Genomic DNA, 20,333 nt, shown 5'->3' on the forward strand with positions numbered 1-20,333 from the left:
CTAACACTACAACCTGTGAGAGATTCAGTTATATACCCAAACTCTCTCCAGCCAAGACTGTACAAGACGGTCAAGAGAAGGTAAACACCTGCACCACACCACACTCAACACATAGACCATCAAAACCTAGACCACCTAAACCCAAACATAGTAATGCAAAACACATCTACTTTCACGGAGGCTCTCAATAAAAATCTGCCCAAACGGAGACCTCCAAAGCTGAAACGCAAGCAACCACCACCCTCCCTCCAACACTACCCAAATGACACATAGCCCACAAAATCAGTGTGCCACTCAACCGCAGCCCATAAGGCAAAACAACGTACCCAACGCACTAGTCATAGGTGACTCTAGTCAGGCACACCGATGTCCCACTCACCAGGCTAAAAAAGGAAACATTACTGTCAGCTGCCTGTCGGGTGCCAGGATCTGCCACATAACACAAGCACTCCGGTCTCTCCACAACAAGTACAAATATGACTCTGTCATTGTCCAGGTTGGTGTGAATGACCTGAGACATACCTCCCTGGACTACATGAAAAGAGACATGGAGGAGCTCTGGGATCATGTAGCCCAGGCAGGTATAACCCTAGCCCTGAGTAGCATCCTGCCATCGCCCAGAATGATACCACAATACAAGGACAAAATGATTGACTTCAACAATTGGCTAAGCTTCTGGGGTCATTTTAAGGGGATCCAGTGTCTGTCTGCCTGGAACGACATGAACGGCAGACCACGATGCTTTGCCAGAGATGGCCTACACCTGTCGCCCCTGGGATTCCAGATACTGACGAAGGCTGCTGCCACCCCTATAGTGCCTTTTTTAGGCAAGGTTCAAACAACAAATTCACCACCATAGCTGGTATAATCAAGCAAAATCTGGGGATAATGCTACTCATTGCTAGAAGTCTAAACCTCAAAATGCACTCACTCAAGGCACTCCTTCAAATGGAAAACATAGACATCTGTGCAGTGACGGAGACCTGGTTCAAGGCTCTTGAGAGCACCACTGTATTACCAGGCTATAACTCATACCACACCTTTCGGCCACCTAACGTGGACCAAAACACTAAAGGAGGAGGCGTGTCCATATTCATTAAGGATATCCACACCTCCAGGCTAGTTGCTAAACATAATGCATCCGAAGTTATCCAACTGCAAGTAACACTGGGCAAGACTGCAATCCAGGCTGTAGCTTGTTACAGATCCCTTCCATGGCCCCGGATGCCCACTCCACATTTCTTGATATACTGGGTAATATTGAGGTACAGCTCACTACCCTAATAATGGGCGATTTCAACTACCACCATCAACTGGGAAAACTACTAGTGTACTAACTCATTTGCTCAACGTTTCTGGAATTCATAAATTCCAATTACCTGTATCAGCTTGCCCATATCCCCAACAGGGGCAATATCCTGGACCTGGTCATTACCAGTATGGGTAACTGATATTCCATGCCAGATGTCAACTCCTCGCTGGACAGATCCAAACCCAAGCTAATCATCCTAGACATCAATATCCCACCCCCCCCATTAAGGAAACCACCGTTAGAAAACTTCTCCAAAGCCAATTTCATGCTTCTTAAAGACCAGAAGTGGGAAGCTTCATGACATCCATACAGATGGAAAATAGAGGTACAACTGCTGAATCCTGTACAAATGCACTGTACAAGCACATACACGAGTGCATGGATCGTGCCATCCCCAACAGAACCAAGACGCTATCCTCCAAAAATAGAAGTCAATCTGGTGGTCCCCTGCCATAAACAAACTCTACAACAGAAGGGAGAAGCTGTTGCAAAAAAAAAGTAAAATCCCCTGATTGCAGGAACTCCTTGGTCAGCCTCAGTAAGAAGCTGAGATCCCTCATAAAATTCTCCAAAGCTAGTTACGAAAATAAAATTGCCACTAATTCTAAAGATAACCACAAAGCATTCTACAGCTATGTCAAGAATCTCAATGGCGACACTCAGATCTGCTCTAAGCTACAGCACAATGGCCCTAGATATACAGAACCAGCTGATATTGCCAACATCCTGGCAGATAGATTCAGTGCAAACTTCACCCCCCAAAGGGCCCCTCAGTATACTGGTAGAATGCAAAGCCCCTGTAATCACGGCTGCACAAGTAAAGACCGTACTCTCCACAGCTAAGAACACAGCATCCATGGGACCTGACAGCATCCCAGGCTGCGTTCTGCATGAACTACAGAACGACCTGGCACCCTACCTGAGTACCATGTTCAATCATAGCCTCACTTCAGGCTTTGTGCCTATTGAATTGCACACAGCGATGTTTATCCCACTCCACAAAGGGGGAGCCACCACGGACCCCGGGAACTACCGTGCCATTAGCCTGATGAGCCTGGTCTATAAGGCCATGGAATGTATCATCTTGGAGTTTATAAATAAGGACATGGGTAACTTCCACACTCTGGACCCCACTCAGTTTGGGTTTGTAAAAGGTAGCAAAACCATAGAGCCAGCATACAGTTACCTGAAAAACTTTAATTAATAATAAAACATGAAAGACAACAAATGATCAGACCGGTTTCGGCCGGATGTTATCACAGCCTTCCTCAGTGTTAAACAAATGAAACAATTGTTGTCATTTAAATATTCCCATCTCAAAGCTCATTGGATACCCCTAAAATTGTTCATTGAGACCAGGTGAGAATAATCCCCCTAGTTTTACAATCCACTTTTTTTCTTTGGCATTCAAAATTGAATGCCAGCCAGTTTTGTTGGAACGATTACCTTTAATAATATCAATGATCATAAAGGAAAATCTAGCAGTTTTGTGTACCAAGTGGTGTTTATAAAGTGCATTGTTGGCCTTTTTATTTTTAATATTACTAATGTGTTCAGTTATTCTTAATCTAATAGGACAAGAAGTTTGTCCAATATAAAATGAGCCACAATTGCATGTGGCCAAGTATATAAGCCAATCACTACTACAGTTAGCAAAGAAATTTAAATCATAAACCACTGCACAATTTCTGCTAGAAAACTGCTTGGATTTGTGGACATACTCACAATTAGTACAATGTCCGCAAGGGTAGCAACCCGTCAAAGGTTCCCCAGTCAATGTGGTTTGTGAATAATGGGACTGATTGTTTGCATGACTATGTTTATAATGACTGAAACAAGAACTTAATTTTTTTTCCTTTTCGAAATGAAAATAGACACTTCTCTGGTATGATACTAGCCACATCGTTGTCACATTGTAAAATATTCCAATGTTTATGTACACTTTGAATAAGAGTGTCTGAATTTCTGGCATAGGTGGTGACGAACCTAATGGGTTGTGGTACAGTATTGGTGTGATCTTTATAAGTCAATAGCTCCTCTCTATCTAGTGTATTGGCATGCCTACTGGCACTCACCACATGTCCCATGCTGTAACCCCTTGATCTAAATCTGTTAGTCAAATCCATCCTCTGTTGCTGAAATGAAGTGTCCAGAGAGCAAATCCGCTTGATTCTAATAAATTGTGATTTTGGAATGTTGCGTGCAATGTGTGGTGGATGAAAACTAGACGCATGAAGGATGGTATTGTACTGGGGGTACTTTCTGAATACTTCTGTACTTAATGTATGATCCCGTAATCTCTTTACTAATATATCCAAAAAAGTAATAGTATTCAGATCATGATGTACCGTGAACTGTAAACCCCATGGGTTATTGTTCAAATAAGACAGAAAATCCATTAATTGTTGTGTATCCTCCTTCCATGCCATCCATCAGTCGTCCAAGTAATGTCTCCAGATATAAATGTGTTCCAAATAGATGTTGTTTAGGCAATCATAAATAATGTATTTCTCAACATAGGCCATAAATAAATCCGCATAAATCGGGGCAAATGAAGCTCCCATCGCTGCGCCTTTTGTTTGCCAATAACAGATATCTTGGTAAAAGAAGACGTTACTTTGGAGAACATATTCAGCTAAACCTACCAAAAAAACATTAAAGTCTGGTCGATATAAATCGGCCACATCAAGCCAATAAGCCAATGCCTCCAGACCCCCTTCATGTGGAATGTTGGTATATAAGACACTTACATCAAGGGTACACATGAGCCAACCAGGTTCCAGCTGAATATCAGAAATAATTTGTAAGAAATTGGTGGTATCTTGCAATCGTGATCGAACCAAACTCAACAATGGCTTCAGATGTTTAGTAAGGTATAGAGACAATGGTTCGGTGTTGTACCTTTTACCCGATACAATAGGTCTGCCAGGTGGATTAATCGGGTCCTTATGAATTTTGGGTAAAAAATAAATGTATTGAGCCATCATATCATGAGTTATAAGTTGTTGCATAGTATCATTAATATCTTAATCTTTAATAGCTTCATTGTTGGCCCAGCCCAAAAATTCCTCCATCTGTTTTTTGAAACGAAAAGTGGGATTGATGGGCATCACAGAGTAATATATCTGATTCAAAAGTTGTCTCTTTGCCTCACTGTCATAGTCACACCAATTCATTACCACAACAGTCCCACCTTTATCTGCCGAGATGATAACTAAATCTCTATTGTTCTGTAGCTCCAGAATAGCTTGTTTTTCTGCCAAAGTAATGTTATTTGGTTTACGACGTATATCGGAGCTAGAAAAATGAAGATCTTTGAGAATGCTATTCTGGAACTGATGTACCAAAGGATGCATCGGGGGAACAAAACTAGATTTGTGATATACAAATTTGTCATAGTTGTAATTACTATCAGTGTCACCAAAGTACAGTTTAAGATTCAAATTCCTTCAAAAAGATATCACATCTTGGGCCAATCTATCTTCAGGAACCATAAAACCGGGTATAAAAGTGAGACCTTTATTTAGAACTGACAATTGAATAGGTGACAGATCAAAACCAGACAAATTTAAAACATTTGTGTTAACATTCACATTCAGTTCTTCATTGCCATTTTCAATAAACTTTGTATATCGCTGGTGCTTCTTGTGTTTGCGCCCCCCACATTGATATCTAGGCCTAAAGGGATTGGTCCTGGTGTCCTTTTGGGGGACGGTGATACTGCCTGTAATTCATTGTCAGTACAAGATGAAAGCTCATCTGTCGATGAACCAGTATCTGCACTACGTTTCCTAAGTATGGATCGGGGTCTCTTTCTCTTGGGAGTTCTAGTTGACTGAGATGTAAATCTAACATGTTTGTTGGAATTGGAAAAAGGATTTTCCCCTAAGTAGTCTGCTTGATCCCTTTGAAATTTTTTGATTTTCCTGATCCTTAATTGCTCTTCTAACTTGTTAAGATCAGTGGCAACCTTGTTCAAATGCGTATTGAAAAAAGGTTGAGCTTCAAATTGTTTCACTTCATCAACCAGCTTGGTGACTGCACTTATTTCCCTGTCAATTACCCGATCATGAAATTTGGATAGAGCTTCCACAAAAGCCATAGTGGCTTGTTGTTGTATACCTGACCACTGGCTGTTGAGTTCTGCATCAGCTTCCCCAACATGGGGTTGTATGCATATTCTTAAACCTCTTGGTGTTATGCCTTTAGCAATATATGCCTTGAACAATTTCGAATGCCAAACATTAGATCTGAGAGATCTCAAATGTTTGTGTAAATGTTCAAAGGCAATGGCACAGCTAGATTCAGGTCCCAATTGGTCAATTGTACTAGTGTTGTTCTGAGTTGAAGAACCCAAACCAAATACTCCAAGGTCCTCTCTATCCGCTGATAAGCCAGTAACCAAACTGGAAAGATCCATAGTAGCAAATAAATGGAATTAGTACTAACAAGAAAAAGGGAAAATGTATAGTTTATACAACTGCCGACAATAATAGCCAATTATAAAATTGCTATGTCGGCAAAACCAATCAGAAGATAAAGGTAATATAAGGACAATAACAGCTCAAAAAACAAATTCTTAAGATGCGTTCACGGTTGTGTCCACTATAAAAAAAAAGGCTGGAATTGCACACTATTGGGACAACTATGCCATGGATAAATATTGCCAAAAAGTAATCAAAAATCAAAAGGAACAGTATAATGCTGGATCAGAAGTCAACAGCCAAAGTGTTGGTCAAGTATAAAGCCAAAAATTGTGGCCTTGGATAAAAAGTGCAGTCAAAAAACTGAATGATAAGATATAAATATAAAATGTGTAATACTGATGTACGCCCAATGAATGGGTAAAGATAAATTCTCATGGAATAAATGATGTGCTCAACAAACTATATATATATTGTACTCGCCCCAGGGACAGCATTATGGGCGTGGAAATCCCTGTGGTGCTAATGTAAACAAATACACAGTATACCATATGCTGTTAGTAAATGTACACCATATATGAAACATATATCGGAAACCTCTTGGCTCACTGGCCTTTAAAGCATCAAAAACAAGCTAAAAGTATAGAACCATCACAAGATAGACTTGACACTCGAGGTTGGCATTAACTAGCAGGATCAAAAGATGTCCTATGGCTACAATTTAAACCATATAAACGCTGAATAATGTACTAATGGGTGAGTAGATATCAAAACTGAAGTAGTATGAATGCTGTGTAAAAAAAAATTGTGATCATGGTCAGTTGACCAAAATGCAGACAAAAAAGTACACAATATACCTAGGTGTATACATGTATATGTAAATGTACTATGTCTAATAAATTGTTTGGATGTATCAAATAATAATTGTGTAGCCCCTGTCTAGATCAATAGTCAGTCTATTAATGTACACTTATAAACGAAAGCGTATATATAAAAAAAATACAAATATAGATTAGTATTAACATTAATTAAGCAAGAAAGTATATAAATATAGGATGTGTCCCAAACCTGGGTTACAACTTATATAGTCAGGTAAATGTCTGAAATAATATTATTCGAAGGAACACTCACACTTATAGTCGAGTGTATGGTTCAGATCTAAATCAAATATAATGAAAATAGTAACGCATAAAAGTCAATAGCCCTGAACAAAAGGCCGTATTATCAGGCGTTCCTATACTGCAACCGTAATAAACCATCGAACACCAAAATTGGTTGTACAAGGGAATCTAGAATATGTGTTAGGTAAATGTAAACAAGCACATAGTACATATAATACAGCCACAGAAATACAAATACACATGTCACTTATTGACAAGCAATGTTCGCAATTGGCAAATATATGTATTTGTAAAAGGTAGGTCATGTCTCCTAAACCTGATTGACTTCTTTGAAGTAGTCACTAGAGCCGTGGACGAGGGTAAGGTGGTGCACACAGCTTATCACTACCTCGTCAAGGCTTTCAACACCATCCCCCACTCTGGAATTGTAGGCAAACTCTCAGACTGGGCATAAATCCCTATGTCACAAGATGGGTGGCCAACTGGCTCACTGACAGAATATAGAGAGTGAAAGTAGCAGACTCCAAATCCAACTTCAGACCAGTGACAAGTAGAGTACCACAGGGCTCAGTCCTGGGTCCTCTCCTGTTTGGCATCTACTTCTCAGAAGTCTAGGCTAATACAGCAGGTCTTTGGATAATGAAGTTCACAGACGACTACAAACTAGGTGTCATAATAGAATATCCTAATCATGTGGACATTCTACAAAGGGGGCCTCATTGAGACAGATGCTTGGTGTCAAAGTCATGGCCTCAAGCTCAATGCCAAGAAGTGCATTGTCATCCCCTTTGGGAAAAAGCACTGTACCCTTGATGTACCACATAGGTGGTTGCCTACTAAACACCGAAAGTGTGATAAGAGACCTTGGGACACAGGTGGACAGTAGTCTTTCCTTTGATAATCACATTGCCACAGTAATCGGGAAATCCTTCTACATGGCACACCTCATCACAAAGGGGTTCACCTCCAGAAAAAGAGGTAATTGTTCCTCTCTACTCATCCCTCATCAGACCCATTGTAGAGTACAACACCCCATATAAAATGTACCTCACAAGACATCTACAGCAGCTAGAAAGGCCACTGAAATACCTCACTAAGATGATTACCGGCCTCAAACAGATGTCATACGCAGACGGCCTCAAAAAACTCCAGCTCCACTCCGTTGCTTATCGCCTACTCGGAGGCAACTTCTGCCTAACATACAAAGCCATGTCAAACCCAGATCTGTTGGAAATGCTACACTTAAAGAAACCCCAATCCTTCTGAACCACACTCTCCAGGGACCTAAACCTTGCCTCCACAATAAACGGAACATGTTGGAGGGATAGATTCCTGTCCCAGAGACTTCCCATGCTCTGGAACAGACTACCCATTCATGTCAAGCAAAGCTCCTCATTAGCCCTCTTTAAGAAAAATCTAGACAATTGGATTGGAAATAGGAAATTCAGCCCGGGGATCACTTCTGTGGCTCTGCTAGACAGAGGCGCAGGAAAATAACTTTCTTGGGTGGCGAAAACCAGGTAACTTTTTTGGCTAGGCTTATATAGGCCCCAGGGCTGACAGCTTAGTACCTACCTATGAACCTATTCAAATTGACAAGTTTATCAGTTAAAAAGCTGTGACCCTACTTTCTATGTTGATAGTAGGCCATTGCTTAATGAAACAGTCATTGCAGTAGATTTATGGGCAAAGAGTGAAGTGTTTTGTACTGTTCGGATAAATGGAAAGCCCATAGAGCTCAAAGTTGATACAGGTTCAAAGTGCGATGTTATGTCAGCAAAAACATTTGCTAGAATATGTGCTAGTGAGAATCTTTATTTGGCAAAGCGTGTGAAGCTTGTTGCTTATGGTGGTGAAGAAATTCAAACTGAAGGTTCAGTAGTGCTTTCATGTTACTCTGCTAGGAGCAGCTATGACTTGCAATTTTATGTGGTTAAAAGGCATGTACAGTCCTTATTAAGCCTCAGAGACTGTTTGAAAATGGGACTGCTTTAATTTAACAAGGAATTCCACCATGTTAGCTTGAAAGACCACTGTTCTAATTTCGCCCAGTTTGTTTTCTCTACCTATTTTGATTTTTTCGAAGACAAACTAGGCAGACTCCCAGCTGTGTACTCCATGAAGTTAGACCCAGAGGTCAGTCCAGCTGTCAGGTCAGCCCAGAAAGTTCCAGTATCTATGCAGAACAAAGTCAAAGCCAAGCTAGATAAAATGGTGCAACAAGGTGTGATTTGTCCAGTAGATGAACCAACTGAATGGGTATCCTCCATGGTCATAGCTCATAAGAAAATCTCAGATGATATTAGAATATGTAGATATCAGAATATGTCTTGATCCACGAGGTTTGGACAAAGCACTAAAAAGATCTCATCATCCTATGCGAACAGTTGAAGTTGCTGCTCTTATGCTAAATGCTACTGTTTTTTTCTGTCTTGGATGCAAAGAGTTCATTTTGGCAAACACTGCTTGATTGAAAGTCTTCATTGCTAACCACTTTCAGTACTCCGTTTGGCAAATACAGATTTTTGAGAATGCCACTTAGAGTAAATTCTGCCAGTGAAGTTTTCCAGTGTGCAATGGAACAAATTTTTAATATGATATTCTAGTAGGAGGTAATGGTGAAGCTGAGCATGATATCAAGAAAGTTCTGTAAAGAGTACATGAAGTGAATCTTAAGCTGAATCCTGAGAAGTGCAAATTCAGGCTGAGAAGTTACTTATGTTGGCCATTTATTTACCAGTTCAGGCTTATGACCAGATCCTTCCAAGCAAATGGTAATTCTTGAGATGCTAGCTCCAGACAATGTTCAAGCCCTACAATGTTTTCTTGGCATGGTTAACTACCTAGGCAAGTTCATTCCAGACTTGAGCCAACTTTCAGCACCGCTTAGAGAGCTGACACGCAAAGATGTATCCTGGTCATGGTTAGAGCAACACCAGAGAGCATTTGATGCCCTGAAACAGAGAATTGCCAGTTCTCCAACTCTTGGATACTATGGATTACATAAACCAGTTACTCTTTCTTGTGATGCTTCAAAATTTGGTCTTGGTGCAGTCATTATTCAAGAGGGTAGACCAGTAGCCTATGCGTCCAGAACTCTATCCCAAACTGAAATTCAGTATGCTTAGATAGAGAAAGAACTTTTGGCAATTGTGTTTGCATGTTCGAAGTTCCATGGTTGTATTTATGATAAACCTAGCCAGATTGAAACTGATCACCAACCTCTAGTCACTATTTTGAGAAGGCCTATATATATATACAGCTCCTGCCAGACTTGCAATTTGAGCATTATGCGTTGCAAAGTATAATTTCAGTTTTGTCTACTCAAAAGGCAAACTTCTTTATGTTGCTGATGCATTATTCAGATCGCCCAGAAATACCACTGAACAGCATGAAAATGAGAAACTTGATTTTGAAGTCATGGAAGTGAGAATTTTTTTCTTCCACATGACTTGATGAGCTCAGAAGTCCTACAACCACCGATCCAGTTCTTCAGAACCTCAAACACTTTATCAGTCAAGGATGGCTGTCAAAGCAGTCTTGCTTACCAGTTGACCTGCTACCATATTTTCCATAAAGATATGAGATTTTGTTTGGCAATGGTGTCATCTTGAAAGGTCCAAAAGTGATTGTTCCAAAGTCTTTGCAACAAGAGTATATTACTATTTTGCATCGTGGCCATCCAGGAGCAGACTCTACCAAAATAAGGGTGAGAGGTTTAGTATTTTGGCCTTCTATGTCCCGTGACATTGAGAGAGTACTCTGTTGTGTATGTAACAGTACTAAGCTCCGTCAACAGAAAGAACCACTTCAGCTAAACCAGATTCCTGAACTACCTTGGTTGACAGTAGCTACAGACATTTTTGAGTGGAAAGGTCAACATTACTTGGTGTTAGTAGACTCTTAATCAAATTGGTTCGAGATTGACCTGCTTCCTAATGTAGCATCCAGTCCTGTCATTACTAATTGGTTTGAGATTGACCTGCTTCCTAATCTAGCATCCGGAACTGTCATTACTAAGATGAAGTGTCATTTTGCAGTCCATGGTAGCCTGTACAAAGTTATTTCTGACAGTGGTACACAATTTACAAGCCAACAATTCAAAAGCTTTGCCAAAGAGTGGGACTTCACTCATGTTACAAGTAGCCTTGAGTATCCACAGTCAAATGGTTTGGCAGAATGCGCAGTTCAAATTGCGAAACTAGAGAAGTTGAATAGTGATGTTTTCTTGAATCTCAGAAATGTTCCTCATGATAAACATCTTGGTTCACCTGCACAGAGACTTCTGTCAACACAAACCAGAACCACATTACCTGTTAGTAGCAAATTATTGGCTCCATGTGTCAAGAACAACAGATCAGTGAAAGCCAATCTGTTGAAGAAGTACTTATACCAGAAGTCCTATTATGATAAGACCAGCAAACCACTCAATCTATTACGAGAAGGAGAGTGAGTGAGAATGCAGATGTCCAAAGGTTTTGATCAGGTTGGAGATGTGAAGAGTATTTCCAGAGCCGAGATCGTACGTTGTGGAATTGCAAGGAGCAGAACTTAGGTGGAATCAGAAACCTTTAACCCCAGTGTCCTAGCCTGTATTGCAGTATCATACCTGTGAGAACTCACTCGAGATACATAGTGTTCCAGTTCCAGACAAGTTCCAGTAAATATCCTTGTTCCTGAGAAGAATCCCAAAACTCCAGAATCTATTTGTTCACCAGTGACTGTCCCTGTTGCTAAACTCAATTTTGATTGCTATATCACTAGATCAGGTCGTATTTCTAGACCATGTTCCAGGTACACGGCAACTTGGATATAAGTGTTTGTGCAAACAACAAGAAATAATCGCATGTCTCTTTTTTTCAAAGGTCATTGTAACGTGGACAATTTATTAATGAGGAGGATGTAGATAAATACATATGTATACCTTTAGGAAGCGTTCTAGGGGCTTGCACAAGTGTATAAATACTGAGCACATGCGAGCCGGACTGCCATTTTGTAGTAAACTGAGATGTAAGCATGTATGTCTGTGTAGTCTGTCAGTTAATCAGTTTGTTTATATTTTGCACAGCTGCTATCCATCCTGATGTGTTTCTATGTAGTAAAGCATGTAAACAAACTATCCTGCCTGTTCATATTTACTTGTGAAGCAAGACGAGCAACAAAATAGATCAGTAGTTATAGTCTTGTCACTACCTGTCATTTACAACTTGTCTCTAGCATCTTTACTAAGAGCAGTGTTCTCTCATTCTTTTATTACCCATATATATTGTCTAATAGTTCCAGTCGTTCAGCTTATGTAGTCTTCATGTGAAATACCTCGGTCTTATGTTTACCACCCTAACAAAAGTTCCGTTTGTATTTATATCCTTTCCATATGGTTAATACAGCATATTCAGTACTGTCTCTTCAGTCCATAAAATTACTGTTTTACAGGTATTATGCAGTTTGAATCCGACTCATTTTGAGAGTTCCACGTGGTTAATGTTTCACCATACTTTACAAATGTAGCACACTTAATAGCTATTGTCCCATAGGCCCAATAGATGCAAATGCTGAGTAACTAATACAGACAGAAAAATGAGCTTTTTAAACTTTAACTACACCAACACCAAGCAAAAAAATGGCAAGTATGACATGAAACAGCTCTTTTTTTGTATTAAATTGCTTCTAGCTCCCCAGCAGATTGCCTTCAAAGGCAGTGACCTCAAACAAAAAATAGAAACAATGTATTTGTGCCTTGCCTTCATATATCAGAGATTCTTCTGATTGTTTGCAAAAATTAGACAAACATAGTTGATGCCCAGACAGGAACTTGCTGACATTCCAAGGTGTTCTCATGTCTTTATATAAACATGTAAACGGTTCAAATTTTCCTTACTGATTGCAGTGTCAGCTTATATTTTAAAACTCGTAGAGTTCTATTTGAATTTATCCTCCTCTAGTTGAGACAAAAGTAGAAGCATCGTTTGCCCCTCCTTAGTCCAATTTAATGATGGGATTAATTGGGATTAATTTTATATATATATATGAGAGAGGCAAACCAGGGCAAGTGGGTAAAGACTGATTAAACACAAAATCAAACAATCCAAGTAGAAGACTAACCAGTCAACACAGCTGAATCCAATGAAGTAGTAGTTCCAAAGTTTAATAAAATAGCATAAAAATGTTAAAAACATCCAAGAAAAAGATGAGTGCTTTCATACCTATCCAGGTGCTTTTTCAGATCTAATAAAGCGGGCATAAAATGCTGTTTTAATACACACAGTTTCAGGTCAACCTCTTAAGGTCACATGACCTAAGTAGTGGTTGTAAAGGAACATGGTAATTTAAACCCTTCCCTCTTTCACGTTCAAAAGGTTCATAAGTTAGTACTAGACTAACTGCCCTTACGAGCCATTGTAAGCCTAGCCAATTATCCCTTGTGAGACTCAAACCCTGCACCTTGTATTTTTAAGGCAAACACCTTCACCATTAGGCCACCCACCCTACCTCCCTCCCTCCCAAATAAACAGCCTCTGCAAGGCTTAAACCCAGGATCCTGTACACTACAGTCACAGTAGTTAACCACTAAGCCATCACAGCAGTATAATTATACATTTGTATAATTACATATACATATACACAATTGTACATTATAGTTACAATTTAGTTTCAATACATTCTGTTTTAGTGTTGACATCACCACCTCTAATGCTTCCATTAAAAAGTTGTAGCACAGTCAACTTAAACTTATGAGTACTTCCAGCAATTAGAATATGTTTGGCAGCATTTCTTTTATCTTTCCTAGACACATCATAAATGTGTTCACATACACGGTCTTTCAATGCTCTCTTAGTTTTACCAACATAAAAACTTTTATGAACAGTGCAGCTTGCTAAATAAACAAGATTACTTGCATCTCTTACAGTTTGCAAAGAAATTGAATGTATAAACCTGCTTGGTCTTAGTATGCTCAAATCTATCAGTAGTTTCTATAAACTGACACATATTACAGTCTCTAAGGATGAGTTCCTATTCTGTTAGTAATCCTTGGTTTCTTCTGACCAGGTTTATAGCACATTTTCCTCAAAGAAATATTGTTCTTGAAATAAAATTTAGGAACCTCAACTAAATGTTTTTGTTTCTATCACCACATTTAAGAACATGCCAGTGTTTTCAGTAATATCACAGATCGAACTGCACAAACGAAAAAATAGCTACAGAAAGTAGTCCAAACAGTACCCTCTCTTTCCCGCTTCAGTTGAAATGACGGCTCTCCACTTATCTACTGTTCCAAACCATTTAATAAAATATAAATGAAGCAGATCCAAATGCTGGTACAAATAAAAACAAGTAATAAAAATTAAGCGCTTTTCGTTTTCTACATATGAAAACTTCTCAGACCTGACCTGTTTCTTGATAACTATCGTAGCAATGTAGGTTTGTTATGTTAAGAGAAGTGAATTTTTAAACAATCTCTATAGGCTGTATTAGATGGGATGTTTTTATTTTTTGTAGTCGATAGAGATACATGTACTTTGGTATATGTCTCAATATTTAAGAATGTATTGCTTGCTATTTTATATTAGTTATATGAATTTATATTGTTGCTAGGTACATGTATATATTTGGTGTCTGTGTATATACATGGTTGATTTTATATTGTTGACAATGATACTTTTGATTGTGTATATTGTTTTAATAAGTGTTAATTTTATATGTTTAGATGGGCTGAGTTTGGCACCTTTTTGTCTTTATAAAGTGAAAGAATGTTACTATTTTTTATGGTCTGAGGAAGCCCTTTTGGGGTGAAAGCGCTTACCTATGTTCTGTCTTTTCCATGAATAAAAGATCTTTCTGCTGTGGATTTGGATGCTTCGCTTTGTGGAGTATTGAATGACTTTTCAGAGTTGCAGCTTTGTTTTGCTCCAGCACCTGCGTTTTTGTTATATATTCATTTATATAGTTGCATGGATTGTTTTCATGTATGGTTGATACACTATATTCTTCTTCAGACTTAGGTAAAATACTTTGCCATTTTGTTGTACTCCACAATATTAATATTGTTCGCATTTAAAAATTCTCAAAAAGTGTCATAGCTGTTGAGTCTTTGATTATTCCACCATACTCTGTGTAAATATCTGTTCCATATGGTTGCTAAATCATCAAGTAATATATTGTCCAAGTCTGCATTGCATCTCAAAACTAGTTTAATACAGGTCTTTTACTCAAAAGATATTACAGTAGAGAGTTGATTATCTGAACCGTCAATTATCTGAACCAGCTTTCCAAAGTTTTTGGGTAGGAAAAATCATAAAGTCTGAATACGTAAACATTACACATATTTGCTTGAGCATGTTTTTTGAGCTTGTAGCCAGCTTGTGTGTGAAAAATATTCTTTATTGTCCACTGTAATCACTGAATGTTTGAAAAGTGTATTCCTGCGTGCAGAAAAAAATTTAGAAGTTTTTTATCCAGTTCAATTATATATTTGTTTATCAAAACTGTTTGATTATCTGAATTACCCTTGGTCCCAATTAGTTTGGATAATTGACTCTCTGCTGTAGTTTGTCTGTAGTGTAGACAGTTGCTTAAGCAGACACCCATGCCAAAATTAACACTTCTCAGTAGTACATTAGGTGAATAGTTTGGTAAACTTGAGAATTCCAAAATCATTACTGTATAGTCAAATATTCAAGTGAAACCATCGTATCATTTGAGCCACTGTGGTCCAGTGTTTGCCAACATGAACATATCATCTTTTCTCTATGACACCCACATTCTGCTCTCACTCATCCTCTCTTTCTGCAGCAGTGTCAGTGTATCTGTCTAAACTTCCCAGCTCTCTGTTGCTTGATTTGTAGTTTTGCTAGTTGCAACAACATTTCATTTAGCTGTACTATATAGTCTTCAGGATTCTGAAAAGCTAAACTACCACCAGTCCGGAATACAAGGTAGCAAGAAATATCAGTTTCTACTTTGTTTCTTATCTTGCATACTTTTATTGCTCCACAAATTACAAGCAGTGTTTCAGTATTAATCCCAGAAAAATTATGTTCAGCACACATTGGTTGCCCAGCCACTGATTACCTTTTAGTAGGTTGCCAGTTTTTACAGCAGAAGACCCTTTCTCACAGCATATGAAACATTTAGTTATGTTTAGGCATTGGCTTTTCATACTAGATGTCTACTGCAGCATTGGCAGTGTTCCCCTCTGTAGCAAATCATTTGCAAATCCTTTCCATTCAAACATTTTTGTTTTCACATAGTCCCATTAAGCCTAACCCTTCCTCATTTTCCAGAACTCCATGCAGTCTCAACTTTTGACTTCTTACCTCATGCTCCATTCCAATCCGTTATTTTTCCTAATCCATTTTCTTTGCTATCTGTATTGCCTTTATCAGTATCCTGAGCATTTGGTACTTAGCAGGTCCCACAGTCATTCTGTTGTCGTGCAAAAAAACTCTGCCCTGTCTGCTCCATTCACTTCTAAATTTTTCAGGTATGTTGTAAACAAGCCTTTAAGTTCCACAGTTCAGTTCTCCTTGCTTATAAGTTGTTAGTGGTCATGATTAAATCTAAATTTTTCAAAGATGACTTTCTTAGATCTCTAGTTGATGTTTATAAAGCAGTGTGACTGCTCTGCTCCAACCCATGATTCACTCCTACCATCCGCTTCAATTTCAGATGCATATTCCATTTCGTCCATCAGCATTTGGCAAACATCTTCTCTATTCTTTACACTGCTTTTATTTAAGTGTGTGTGGTTTTGACCAAGTACGTTCTCACACAGTTGATTGTCACACAAGTCGACGACTCCCTTCTACTAACAGTGTACAAATGTGAGTTCAAAAAAGCTGCCTTTATGACCAGTGTATTGCACAGTTTGGAAGTACATATTTAAAGAGTCAAACCTTCACTTTTTGAGAAGTGTATAATTGTCTGTGCATGTTCATTGTTATGTGCTGTTTATCACACATTCTAGGTATACAGACTTTCTTTGTTCTCCATTTTGTTCAGGTCTTTCAGCTACTGACTGATCTGAAGGAACAGCGGAAAGGAACTAAAAACAAAAACAGTACTGGGCAGCAGAATCTGAACACCATCATGTATGAGGTCAGTATAGCGGATGTCATGCTTTCCAATTCATACATGTATTTGCTAGTGTATGCATATCTTTCACTGTAAAGCTCTGAATAGGTAAGTAGAGGGCAACATTTTAGCTGTGCATATTGTTTGTAGGGCAACTTCCTTGGATCCATTACAAATGAACTTATCTGGAGCTTGTTAATTTCAATGGATGCCAACTGATGGTGTACTTTTTTTGTTAAAGGATTCTATAGCACTTTGCAGAATCACTTTTTGTTGCATCACAACCACTGATAGTACCTAATCTGCTTTCAAGTAATCCATTGAATAGACTTAAATGCTGTTTTGTTTTTTTCTCATGGGGCCAAGTCCCACTGCATCCCCTGGTGGGTGAGTACATGACCCTCTGCACATAAATATTGCAATATCAAAGTCTCAGAACCCTGGGAAAGACAGAATGTCATATTCTCCAAAGGTACATATTTCCCCAGGACTGTGACAAAGCAAGATTTACAATTTCAAATTGGGATGTCTGGGTGGTACAGGGGATCTCCCCCAAAAAACAGAATATCAATTCAGCATATTGTGCTCTCTTTTTTTTAGTTTAGTGAAATGCAGAATTATTGAGATTTTCCCAGTAAATTGTTTAAAATAATTATGTTAAGTACAATAGATCTGTTTTAAATGACCCATTTCCAAGTTTTAGTTAATGTTCTCTTTTTAAATTTATTTATTTGCACATATGCATACTTTAAACAGCTTGGGGCATGTCTTTCCCATTTCCTCTGCTTATTGTTATTCTGCTGTTGACAGTACAAGGAAGCAAGTGAGGCCACCATAGTCATTTCTGTGGATAACTGTGGTACTTGGTCTTTCTTTATCAGGGCCTTTGTATGCTACCACTTAAACTCTAAACATGGCCTGGTGGGGAAAAGTAGCAACAAGGACATGTGTCTGCTGCTGTTTGCCTTGATGTCCTCAAAAGGAAGAGCGTCCAGCAACGCTGCATGTGGAACACTTCTATATCCGGCAGAGGAAACTGCTATGGAACTCAATCTTGAATGTATAATGTCATATGTTGAAATTGCAGCTTATCATGCCTGTGAGAGAGGCCTTCCCAGAAAGTACTAGGAAGGACTGCTGGTTATATCTGAAACAAGCCAGATGACTGAAAGTACAGTTGTATGGCCTTGTCAAAGACTATGGTAATATCCCAACATCCAAATAAAAGTCAAGCATATTCCAACATCCAAATAAAAGTCAAGCATATTCCTGCCTCCTTAGAAAATTAATGCTGCATTCAGACAACTGAAAGCCAGTACACCTGACATATTAAAACCCATTCTGCTGCTGGTTAGAATGTGTCTGCATTCTGGGAAACCTGAAGTTAGTTGGTAAGCGGCAGTCCAGGAAGCAACATAGACCATCCACATATCCACCAAGTCGGTGATCAGCTGTTGACTTGCAGCTCAGGAGACTGCTTTGTACCTACAAAACCAGTGAAGCTTAGCATAGGAGATGACAAGCCTTCATGTCAAGGAGACAGTCTTAAGGGAGGACATTTCTGAAATGTTTGCAGGTAGAGCAAGCCAGTGTTGATGCTGTTCTTGAAAATGTCAAGTAAAGTGTTTAAAACCAACAAGGTAGAAAGTATGGATCCAGAGGGAAGCAGTGATGCAAATTGTTTTGGGTAATAAGCATACACAGCACAGTCAATTTCCTAAGTCACTCATAACATCTCTCTAAATCATTTCAGTGCATAGAAGTTCTTTATATGTGAGAAGCTGTCATTCAGTCATTTGGCATTTTGTATTCACCAAGCAGAACACTCTCCACCCATACACATGCACATACATACAGAGAGAGTAAAGCAGAAATGAGCAAGATTACCTACATATGAGAAACTTCATATGGTGCTGTCATATGTTGACCCTCCTGTCTAAAACTACAGCTGCAGAGATGTATGTCTGCGTAGGGCTGATATTGCCTGTGGAGAGTAAGAAAGTGTACCTCAATCTGTGTTCTGTGTTAACAGACCCATAGGTACTTGACTAGTTGATGTTATTTCCCTAGATGTCAACACTTTCGTGTTTCCCATTCTTACATATAGACAAGTTTGTCTCGTGTGTGTGTATGTATGTATGTGTGTGTATGTGTGTGTCTGTGTGTGTGTGTGTGTGTGTGTGTGTGTGTGTGTGTATATATATTTATATATATATATATATATATATATATATATATATATATATATATATATATATATATACACACACACACACACACACACACACACATATGTATGTATTAAAGAGAGAGAGAGAGGTGAACAATTCTGTATTAATATAGACTATTCTTTTGTAATACCTAGGTCTCATCAAGTTGTTTATCTATACTGTGTTTTATTTTCTTAACTTGTATAGTACATTGCTCGTTCTTATCACAAGAAGCTGCTGTACATATTGCCTAGTGACATCAGACATGAGGATTTGTGCAATCTTGGAAGTACTCTCTTGATGACTGTGTACTCAACCGGCATGTACAGTTGTTGAGTGATGCATGACCTTATATTTTTCAGTGACTGTCAACAAGGTAGCAATGTTAAGGGTCACTCCAAATTTCTCCCCCTGTGACTGCCAGTCCTGCCATCTTTCTGCTCTTGAGCCCATTCATCTCCCCTCCCATATCTTGGAGAGTCCCTGGTGTGGAGGTAAGAGACATCAAGGGGGATCATCCCTGCAGCCATGGAAGTTATTTATGCCCGTATTTGCATCTGATGGTGCAGCAATGAGGGTGTTATTATTTTAGGCCCTAACCTATCCCTGGCAGCTGCTGTGAGTTCCCATATCACAATGCGGTCCTTTTTTTGCCCTGTCAATGGGTGTATGTGGTCCTAGCCACATGTTAATAAAGGTTACCATCATAAGCTCATTAACCCAAGCCCATGTTCTTGGTTAACCACTGTAACAAACTCCACTTGTATGTTGTGAAACAGACAAGCAGACCACTATTCCTTACTTGCAGAGTAGGTGAGCCAGCACTACCCACTCATTCCTACACCCCTACTTGGCTTTTCCATTGCCCAAGCTGCTGTTTGAACTTGAGTCAGTGCTTTACACCTCTACACTGCTTAGATGGGCACTTTATTTAGATTCATAGTAAAGAAAAGTATTTGTAGAAATTAAAAAAAAAATTCCCAGAATATCTGTAAACAATCCATTGCATTTAGAATATGTCCTAGCACAAGTAAAATTGGCCCTATTTAGCATGCTAGCAATGCAGATTAGTAGTCTGTGCTTGTACACATCGTTGTGAGAGTGGTATAATATATACATACTTAATACTGTGTGTATGTGGGTTGGATAAATACAATTCCGTTAAGACTATAAACAATGACTCTTATTTGTTTAC

General features: G+C 38.9%; 1 protein-coding gene across 2 annotated transcripts in view; it reads left to right on the top strand.

Moving 5' to 3' along the window:
• Window positions 1–20,333, top strand: part of LOC122787487 (CGRP receptor component) — a 325,947-nt gene that overhangs the window by 130,193 nt on the left and 175,421 nt on the right. For both annotated transcript variants that reach the window (XM_044054228.1, XM_044054227.1), the window contains exon 3: window positions 16,857–16,952. In XM_044054228.1, the coding sequence (XP_043910163.1) occupies window positions 16,857–16,952 (96 nt within the window). The remainder of the gene's footprint in view (window positions 1–16,856; window positions 16,953–20,333) is intronic.

Source organism: Protopterus annectens, chromosome 13.part0 (genome assembly GCF_019279795.1).
Source record: "Protopterus annectens isolate FY-2018-M chromosome 13.part0, PAN1.0, whole genome shotgun sequence".
In the NCBI taxonomy this organism is placed as follows: domain Eukaryota; kingdom Metazoa; phylum Chordata; order Ceratodontiformes; family Protopteridae; genus Protopterus; species Protopterus annectens.